The following is a 10,968-nucleotide window of genomic DNA, read 5'->3' as shown; positions in this document are numbered from 1 at the left end:
ACTGGATGGATTGCAAATTGTTGTACACCTGCACTATACAAGATCAGGATCAGAGGTGTCAGCTTTGGAATGGTGTCATAATCTCAAAAGCATTAGGAGCTGACGTGGAGCCGTAAAAGAGGTGGAATAGTAAAGAAAGAAAGAAAACTCAAAAAGAACAAAATCTGGAAGTGGTTTGTTTATACACGTTGATCACTTTACATAGTAAAATGTAAAAATATACAACACAACTACCTCTATTTTTTTTATATATATATATGTCCTATATTTCTATTTTGATACATACATGTTCTATATTTCAGTCTTGCACTTTAATTTAATGTTTATTGTCTATGGCTATGTCCATAGTATGTCTATGTCTGTATTTAAAGCATGTCTATGTCTGCATGGGAGAGTAAGAAACGAAATTTCAATTCTTTGTATGACCAGTGCATGTAAAGAAATTGACAATAAAAGCCGACTTGACTTGACTTGACTTGACTTGACTAACAAGCAACAGCTTATTTGTGCTGTTGGATGCTAATTACACTAATTATCATATTTTCTGGGAGGCATATCATGGCTTTTTTTGTGGCCCCAATAATAACATTTACAATATGGGTGGGTCCTTGCATGGGCGATACATACGACAGAAACACTGTAACAGCAGCACTGAAACAATGCCAGAAGCTACGTGTCTGAGAGTTTGTCATACCTTTCAGCAAGTTCAAGGCCAAGACTAAGACACCATTGCTGTTAGACGACCTAATTATAACCTTTTTCAATGAGGAAGTATTTGTGTATTATATTTACCCCAAGTATATAAGTTGTGTTTTAATCTGGTTTCCATTTTCAAGCTGAGATTCAGTGTGGAACGCCAACTACAAGTGAGTCCAACATGCTTATTTGCCCTTGTTTAAAATGCTCTGCAGTTTTGCTTACTGTAAGGATGTTGCACTGCCTTTTTTACTGTGAGGATGTTGCACTGCCTCCAAATGTTCTGGTTTATCAAAACAGATCTAGAATCCTAAAATCTCTTCAAAGATTATTTATGAACTGTTTTAAGATCTTTCTCATTTCAATTTTTGAGACTTTAACTCGTGAACATACTGTATTGGTCTGTATGTCTATATGGACCTAATTATTTACTTAGCTTATTTGCTTAGGTGCTATTTCTTGCTGCTATTGGCTATCGTTGCAAAACTCTACACTCTAATCCCAAAACCTTACACCAAATCAGCAAAACATTATATATGTTTTGCAAAACTCTTCAAACTCTTTTAAAAATAGTGTTTTTGTGTCAAAACAGTTCACAGATTTTTTTTTGAGAAGCACTCTAGAATCTTTGGTTAACACAACCACCTTGTGAACAAGCACACAAAGCACAACTACATGTATAGTATAAAATAAATATGCTAGATCTCGCCTTCATTCTGGTATAAGTATAAGTATATACTCTTTTGATCCCGTGAGGGAAATTTGGTCTCTGCATTTATCCCAATCCCCGAATTAGTCAAACACACTCAGCACACAGTGAGGTGAAGCACACACTAATCCCGACGCAATGAGCTGCCTGCTACAGCAGCGCTCGGGGAGCAGTGAGGGGTTAGGTGCCTTGCTCAAGAGCACTTCAGCCGTTCCTACTAGTCGGGGTACGAACCAGCAACCCTCCGGTTCCGAATTTTGAAGTTCGAAATGCTAACCAGTAGGTCATGGCTGCCCCCCTAGGTCTGGCCAGAAGATTTCATCCACATCACATGAAATGTTGTGTTGTACTAGGCACCTCCTGGTCTTTCTCCTTTTCTTACTTCTTCACCTGATCATCCGCCTCCCCTCCTCCAATTCTATCCCCTCTCACTCTCTGTCCAAAATCATACTGCATTGCAATGTAGACCAAAATCTTAATAGCTTATTATAGTGCTCAAGTTCTGATTTCTGAGTGAACACATTATCTAAAAGTGTTTAAATGTGTTTCAATTTGGGAACACAACTGGCAAAATTGTTTACATAACAGACACCAATGTGAATGGTTTTGCTAAGTGTGCTACAAAATTGAGTGTAAAGCAGTTAATGTTCTTTCAGGTAGGCAAACATGGAGAATAGATTGACTACAAGGGGTAGTTTCAGAAATATTGCTATAAGACTCACTGTTTAAGTATTCAGAAATCTGATATTAATCTGTTTATTTGTTTTATTTATGTGTCTTGTTCAGACATTTGCAATAATGCATAAAATGTCTTGTTCAGACATTTGCAATAATGCATAAAAGCAGAAAGAAAGAAATGTTACCTGCCAAACTCTTCAAACAAGTTTTTATTGTTCAGCTACTTTCCCTACCCTATGCGAATCTGCATTTCAACATGCCTTGCTGTGAGATAAACTGCCTAAAGCAAAAAAAAAAGTTATGTAATCGCACAATGAAACAATCTTAAGAAAATAACTATATGAGGCATGCAAATCTGTAATTAAAGTGATTTGCATTTTAAGAGTCAAAGTGATCCTGAATGCATTATGCTCTCTGGGCCTCATGATGATCTATTCATTCCATTCCTTTCTTATCATTCTAACAGGAAACTGGCAACAGCACGTACCACAGAGTGTCACAAAGAGAAGGCATCAACATGGCCTATGTGTGAGTAGAGTATAGAAATTATTTTATTAAAATAATGGTGTTAAAAACAACCAGAAATTATATTTTTATTTTCTTGTTTGTTTGTGTTGCACTATGCAATAACAATATAAAACAATATAAAAGTTCCTGCAACATCCCAGCAAACAAAATAAAGTCCTGGCGACGTCCCCTAAAGGTCCCCTGGTGAACGTCACCTCCTCGACATTGTGTAGGGTTCCCTTTACGTCCCGCGGACCTCTGTTCGGGAGGTCTAAAAGACGTCCATGAGACTTTGAGAGGACGTCCTGTAATAGTCACCGCGACGTTATGCGCGCAACGTTTATATTTCCGCGATGGTAAAAAAAAAAAAAAAACACGAAGCGCGATTTGGTACAGTATTACATCCTGTAAATCTCAGCATTGCTAGGAGAGAGGTAGATGGAACATGAACTCGCATTATATGACTTGTTCTACAACTACGCAATCAACTTTACTCACCTCATATTTTCACGCATGTATGAAATCACGTCCTCCGAATGCATTACACTAATGATGAGTAGACATGGACATTTATACCGGGCTAGGATGTGCTGCTTATCTACGGTGTCATTTTCTTAATAAACTAATACGACGTTTTAATGGGCATATCCCGTCCCAGCTAACACATAATGTTGCAGCAACTTCGCCATAAAGTGGTCATTTGGTCACCGCAACATTGCCTTCTGGCTACGTTGTTGCAACGTCACAGATAGTTTGCAAGACAATGTTGTCACTTGGTACCATTAGTAACATTGCAGCGACGTCGTGTCCTGGTCATCTGATGATGTTGCAATTTGGTACCGTTAAGAACGGTGCCACGACATTGTGATTAGGTCAGCTGGTGACATTGCCATTTGGTGCTGTGGGAAACGTTTCCGCGACGTCTGCCTATGACGTTGCCATGTAGTATTGTGAGTGATGTTGCCACAACATCATGATCAGGTCAGCTGATGACGTTGCCATTTAGTATCAGGAAATGTCCCCGCGACGTCAGCCAATGACGTTGACATGTAGTATTTGGAGTGATGTTGCCACAAACGTTGTAAACGGGTAAGCTGATGACGTTGCCATTTGGTTCCATGGGAAATGTACCGGCGATGTCAGCCGATGACGTTGCCATGTAGTACTGTGAGTGATGTTGCCACAGCGTTGTAAATGGGTCTGCTGATGACGTTGCCATTTGATGCCGTGGGAAACGTCACCACGACATCAGCCGATGACGTTGCCATGTAGTACTGTGAGTGATGTTGACCCAACGTTGTGAACTGGTCAGCTGATGACGTTACCATTTAGTGTCATGGGAACCGTCCCCGCGACGTCAGCCGATGACGTTGCCATGTAGTATTGTGAGTGATGTAGCCACAACATTGTGAACTGGTCAGCTGATGATGTTGCCATTTGCTACCATGAAGAATGGTGCCACAACATCGTGATCAGGTCAGCATTTTACCTATTGGTCGGGGATCGAACCAGCAACCCATCGGTTTCAAGTCCTGACCAGTAGGCCATGACTGCCCCAAATTAGTTAGAAATATCCACCATAATGTATTCAGATGTATATGGGAATATTGGTAATATTTGTAAAGATATATGTACATATATATTGTAACATATATGCACAATATATGTTAAAATATATATGTATATATGAGACCATGCACATACAATGTATGCACAATACATATGTGGTGATATATACAGTATATGTACATTACATGTAACATTTAAAATATATGAGTACTTACAGTTTTTCTCAGTTGCTAAAACACTAAAATCCATTGGCTGAAGAAAGTTCTCAGTTGCTTGAACTCATTAAGCTAATTATTCAGTCTGTTGTCAATACCCTAAACCATTTCACATGGTAAAACACAATTTTTAGAAAAACTTTAAACACTCATTCTCAAAACACATTCTGCACTAATGTTCATGTACTGTATCCATACTGGTAAACACAAGTGGCAAAAATGAAATAGAAATAGACATACACATGTCATCGATTAAACACAACCACTCAAAATTGATTTCACTTGTTTCAAATGATGTGACAAAACCAATATACGCCAGTTCAGAAAGCAAACAGGTTGTTGAAGGTGGGAATGAAAATGGATAGAATAAACTATGTAAGAGGACGAGTGCATATGCAAGGTGGGGGACGAGGAGGAAGGGGAGGATGGCAAGAAAGAGGATTTTTTATTGGACACTGTAGTACAGTGCATTGTAGGCTGTATACTGTACAACACTGTAAACAAATCATATGGCCCTGAACATTGTGCTTTCCATTTGTTTACTGTACTGACTGCTCAATAGATTTTGACTGGTGCAAGTTCATATCAACAAAGAACAAGAATCAAAGGACAAGTTTGTGAGATGCAGGATACTGTAAAAATAGAGGTACAAGGAGGAGGAGGAACAAAAAAATGAATGCAAAGAGCAAAGCAAAGTAGTAATTTCTACTTGATGTTTCCTGTTTTGAGGCGAAAGTTTGATTTTCAAGAGGAGTCAGAGGTTTTGTAAATAGTGCTTGTAAATAGGGTTTTGTGTTTAATGCTTTAAGAAAATGGAGCAAAGTTTCAGAAATTGTGTTTTAGCAATTGAAAAAAACTGTAATTGTTGTCACTTGTGTTTACCAGTATGGATGACATGTGCATTAGAGTTCAGAATGTGTTTTGAGAATGCAAATGTGTTTAGAGTTTTGCTGAAAAGTGTAAGTGGGATCTGCAAATTGTGTTTTACCATGTGAAATGGTTTAAGGTATTGACAACAGACTGAACAATTAGCTAAATGAGTTCAGGCAACTGAGAACCTTCTTCAGCCAATGGGTTTTAGTGTTTTAGCAACTGAGAAAAACTGTGAAAAACTGTAAAAAGTATTTCATAATGAGGGGGGAACTAATGTAGCCTAAGGTGTCTCTTATTTCATGTTGAGGTTTGCTTCCCAGCATGCATGCATTGTCTCGTTTATAGGCTATTATTGTTATTGATTTTGAAACAATATGGTTGAAACAGTTAAGCTTAGGCTCAACTCTTACTGATTTACTGATTACTTACTGATTTTTTGAACAATAAATTGAATAGTTTATTTAAAAAAAAAAAAGAAACCGTGGATGTGAAACTACTAGTTCTGACCCCGTATAAAAGTCCAGCTGACAATTCCATTATGTATCTTGTTGGAGGACATAAGCCTGAATGGTTGAAAATCAGCTACACACATAAGGTAAGTTCATATATAGACTGTATGCAATTAATAGCAAAATGGATAACCATGAAGATGTGATCTGATGTTACATAGGTTGTCTCTCTCCCACAGTAACAATAATATCACCCGGATTAAAGCATTCGCTGTGCCTACAGGTATTAATTGGCCTATGTACAAGTGCTGTAAGAAGGGTAGTTGTCATGTAGGGCACATACTATAATTTTATTATTGTTGCGGTTACGGATTGGAAAGTTACGTTGCGGTTATGTAATGAAACCTTTCACTTGCGACGTTGCCGCAATGTTGCCTGCAGTTGTTGTTAAGGACTGGCGACGTCCGTAACTTATGTTACGGTTACGAAATGGCACCTTTCAATTCCACGTTGCTACAACAATGTTGCAGATACGGATTGGCAACATTGGGGAGTTACGTTGCGGTTACGAATTGTCATCTTTCACTTTGCATGTTGTGGCAACGTTGCTAAACAGGACTGGTAGCGTCGGTAACTTACGTTACGGTTACGGAACGGCAACTTTCAACTCCAAGTTGCTGCAACGTCACCTGATGTTGTGGTTACGGAGTGGCGAGGTTGGGGAGTTACGTTGCAGTTACGAATTGTCACCTTTCACTTTGCATGCTGTGGCAACGTTGCTAAACAGGACTAGTGGCGTCGGTAACTTACGTTACGGTTATGAAACGGCACCTTTCAACTCCACGTTGCTGCAACGTCACCTGATGTTGCGGTTACGAAGTGGCGACATTGGGGAGTTACGTTGCGGTTACGAATTGTCACCTTTCACTTTACATGTTGTGGCAACGTTGCTGAACAGGACTGGTGGCGTCGGTAACTTACGTTACGGTTACGAAACGGCACCTTTCAATTCCACGTTGCTGCAACGTAACTTAATGTTGCAGTTACGGATTGGCAACGTTGGGGAGTGACGTTGCGGTTACGAATTCTCACCTTTCACTTTGCATGTTGTGGCAACGTTGGATACGACGTTGTGGCAATGTATTTTGGGTCATTCAGTTACATTGCAGCAACGTACTGGCAACGTAACTGTGCTAGCTGGGGTAGCATAATGTTCAAAACATCATCAGAGTAGGCCTAGGCTAGCCTAAGATAAATTGTTCAAACCATATTGTTTCAAAATATTAAAAACTAATAATAGCCAAAAATACTAAAAATACGCAATGCATGCTGGGAAGCAAAACTCAACATGAAATAAAGTAGGGTACATGAAACATAACTAGAATGCATTGACGTTATATCCACTCGGTCGTTTTCTTGGACCTGTGATCAAACAGGGACAGCCTATAAATGTAAGCCTATCTTCCTGGAACATTGCAGATAAAGAAAAATGTATAGTTTTCTCTAGGCTATGAATGCTCTTTGTAGCCAACTTTAAGATTAAATAAATAAATTCCAGATGTTTCTATTCTATATCATTGTTTTATTAATAAACAGTAAGGCTCTGGTGAGGCAGAGAGCTTGCTCCTCGTCAGAAATCTCATCGGATGTGCACTCTTTGCTGTTTCCGCAAGGAGCTGCTGTAACATCGAGGACAGCTATGCGTGACACTTTTAAACGCGAGCATGCGTCAAATAAATTACAATGACATTTAAACAAGTCATGAAGAAGCAGTATCCTTAATTCTTCTGCAATGTAGAGCTAGATCGTTTTGCTTTACAAATTAAGTAGTCACTTCTGTTGCTAGACAACCCTAAACAAATGCTACAAGGTCTGTTTTTAACATTTCTCTAGTTTTATTGCATCATATTCAGCTCCAAAAGCCGGTTCAGTCCCAATTCGGCCGTGTGTGTGTTTCTGAAAATAAAACAGATAATAAGTATGTGACTACGTTAAATAAACCACTGCCTATTTAGAGCATGTTACATGCATCACGTAATGACAGTTATCTGAAGAAAGGCGCATTGTAGGCTAAGCTAGAAGCTAAGAACAGCAACTTTGCTAAAATTACACCAAGCATCACATCAGCTAACATTTTGATAAAATCCCTTCCCTAGTTTGTAATGTTATACATTAACGTTAAACTCAAAATGTATGTGCTACATAATTCAGCATGTCTGCATGAATTATGTAGCACATACATTTTGAGTTTAACGTTAACCCTTTTCCCAGTTTATGAAGTTGTGCGTCTATGAGCAAAGTAGACATATGGTTCTACTTTGCTCATAGACGCAAAACTTCATAAACTGTATGATATGTTGCCTTAGACTACGGTAGGCTAATGCAGGTACTGCTAGAGACTAGATAGATAGATACTTTAGTCATCCCCAGACGTGTAACGTTAAGTCGTGCATGGATGTGATGTCTCCGTTCTGCAGGCGGTAGCCAGAGCGCTCTCAACTCCGCTGCCATGTGTGAATAAACAAACGTCCCCCCCATGTCCCCGGTATAACGTTATTGTCGGGTCCTTAGGAGGTATTTGAAATGACCAAATGCAAATGTCATCCGAGGGACCTGACGGTGACGTCCCCAGAAAGTCCTGCACCGGACGTCACGCAATAACCAAACGATAACTTGCTCCGGACGTCAATAAGGTCACCGGAACGTCCGCTAAAGAACATGACGTTCGGGACCAATCGGGGACGTCGTGAATGTCGCCATGAGGTCCGGGGGACATCGGGATGGGTCTTCTGCATGTTCCACACACCAGACTCAGACAGAGAGGCGATAGAGCTTTTGCTGTAGCCTTTGGAATCAGCTGCCACCTTCCATCAGAGATGCTCTCTCCATCACTAGTTTTACATCTAGGCTCAAAACATACCCTGGTCTTTTTTATAAAAGTTCTTTGGACATACTCTGCTCTTTAAAACAAGGAAAACACTGCATTATGCACATACCACTGAGGTGTGTGTGTGTGTGTGTTAGTGTGTGTGTGTATTCAGTGAATGATAATATAATCAAATACTAATTTTAACTTGTGATTCGCCCTGATAAACATTTGTGCGCCTTTTAACCTTTCTAAACCTGATATGTTATTGTTCCTATTAGCAGCCACCATGTGAACTATGCTTCAGAACAAGTGGTACATCATCACCCTTGCGGTTCTATGTTTCAGAACAAGTGGTACATCATCCCCTTTGCGATTCTTGGTGCAAAAGAAAATTCAGATAAGGCTTGGACCCCCAATAGCCTACCGACTGCCAACAGAGAAGAGATACCTGGATGAGAATCCAATGGTCCAAAGATGGACATTTGGTGAGAGAGACATGAGGAAAATGAACAAAACCATTCTCCTGGTGGAGAAGACTGGTACAGGGAAAACCAGCATCATCAACACTTTGGTCAACTACCTCCTGGGCATAAAGTGGGAGGATAAAGTTTGGTTTGATATCACAGAGGAGGTGAAACTGTCTGAAACCAAAACAACCAACATCACGGTTTACGAGGTCTTTGTGGAGGAGAACCCCATCTGCCTGACCATTATTGACACACCTGGTTATGGTTATACGAGAGGGATGGAGTATGACCTTCTGATAGCCGAGAATCTGAACAAGCTGTTCAGATCTGAGGATGAGGTCCGCGGCATCGATGCCATGGGACTTGTGGTGAGGTCCACTCAGAACCGACAGCCTCTCAGCGCTACATCTTTGACGCAATTCTGTCACTTTTCGGGAAAGACTTGGAGAAAAACATAGTGCTTTTTGTCACACATTCAAATGGGAAGTCCCCCAAAAATGTACTTGCTGCCATTTCTGAAGGGAATATTCTGTGTGCCAAAACCAACAGAACCAACCTGAGCACTTCTTGGAGGAAAATTGCAGGAATTCCAGGAAAATTGCCACTTCCCAAGATGTTCAGAAATGTTAAAATGGTGTAAAGCCATGAAGAAGAAGTACTGCACTGTGTGTACTGGCAAGTGCCACTACACTAAGCACACAAAGGAGGCCAAGATGTACATCCAGAAGACAAGGAAGGTGATGAAAATCAATGAAGAGCTCAAAACAAAGTACGAGGAGGAATATCACGAGAAAGTGGAGCTGAAGAACCAAGTCGAAAGCGAGCTCGATGCCCTGCAAGAGGAGAAGGCACAGCTGATGGAGGAGGCCTACCAGAGCATCCTCACCCTGGAGAGGATCGCCCTCAAGAGCGACTCCCTCTCCACACTGCTCCATTTGGACTTCATTATCGACATCCTGAAGGAAGCAGGAAACTCAGAGAAAGTCCAGTCGCTACAGGAGCTGAAGACCACTGAAGAGGCCAACGACGCTGCCATGGTCTACTTAAGGGTAGGCCTTGGAAGGACAGAGAGAAGTAGCCAAGTTACCAACCAGGTGGCCAACCATGACACAAATGCCCTAGAGACAAAACAGCAAGAGCAAGACAAGACTGGGATTTATGAGGCGCTGACCCAAATGAAGGCAAAACCTTTTGAGACCATCACAGCAGGTAAAATGAAAGCCTTTGGGACCCTCACCCAAAGCAAACTCGACAAGATTATGGCAAGGATGGACCAAGAACAACAAAAGTCCTTTAAATAACAATGCAATGCAATGCAATGCAAACTGTAATTTGTACAATTTACATCAGATAGACATACAATTGCAAACCCTGAGTCACAGAGAGTGGTCATGAAGAGCTGTTTCTGTTTTTCATTTCCTTCCATGTTGTCCTAATGTTTTGAAACAGCTAGAGCTACTTGAGGCTTACTTATCTATGATATTTTTCACATTCCAATGACACAGAGAGATGATTCACCATGATATTTTACACAGAATAGACAAGTAGAAATGGAATGTGGACTGTATAACTGATCCTTTCTATTAAACACAGATATTCATATTTCATGTGGATGAAGTGCACATACAGTAGACATTCATTTCATTTATTTGGATTATGAAAAGAGTATGAAAATCTTAATCACACTGCCTAAAACCTCATTTGTTACATTTGGTATGCCAAGGAATGATGCATAATAAGTATATTCTATGTGCATCTGGCCATCACTAGTCACAAGCCTGCTTGTGCTCGAAACTGTACTCATTGCTTAAACCCTTGGCTCATTTAGATCACTATGAGAGACTGGCTCTTCGGGGGCATGAATGGAGAATGGCCCAGAGGGAAAGCAGAAGGTTATGCAGTAAAAGGAAAATCAGCTTGTTTGTTAGCTTTCCAT

The 10,968-nt window shown here is 40.3% G+C and overlaps 1 protein-coding gene across 1 annotated transcript; it reads left to right on the top strand.

Annotated features, from left to right (window-relative positions):
• Positions 1-9,588: 9,588 nt before the first annotated feature.
• Positions 9,589-10,643, top strand: LOC121689481. Its single transcript, XM_042069347.1, has one exon. It carries the CDS (start codon positions 9,656-9,658, stop codon positions 10,331-10,333), a length of 678 nt encoding a protein of 225 aa, XP_041925281.1. The 5' UTR covers positions 9,589-9,655; the 3' UTR covers positions 10,334-10,643.
• Positions 10,644-10,968: the final 325 nt, after the last annotated feature.

Source organism: Alosa sapidissima, chromosome 18 (assembly GCF_018492685.1).
Source record: "Alosa sapidissima isolate fAloSap1 chromosome 18, fAloSap1.pri, whole genome shotgun sequence".
Classification (NCBI taxonomy): Eukaryota; Metazoa; Chordata; class Actinopteri; order Clupeiformes; family Clupeidae; genus Alosa; species Alosa sapidissima.
The sequence above is the reverse complement of the archived record's forward strand: the minus strand, read 5'-3'. Positions and strand labels throughout refer to the sequence as shown.

What these genes read in the sequence shown, in the direction of transcription:
- LOC121689481 (XM_042069347.1), top strand. Translation starts at nt 9,656, where the DNA reads ATGTTAAAATGGTGTAAAGCCATGAAGAAGAAGTACTGCACTGTGTGT.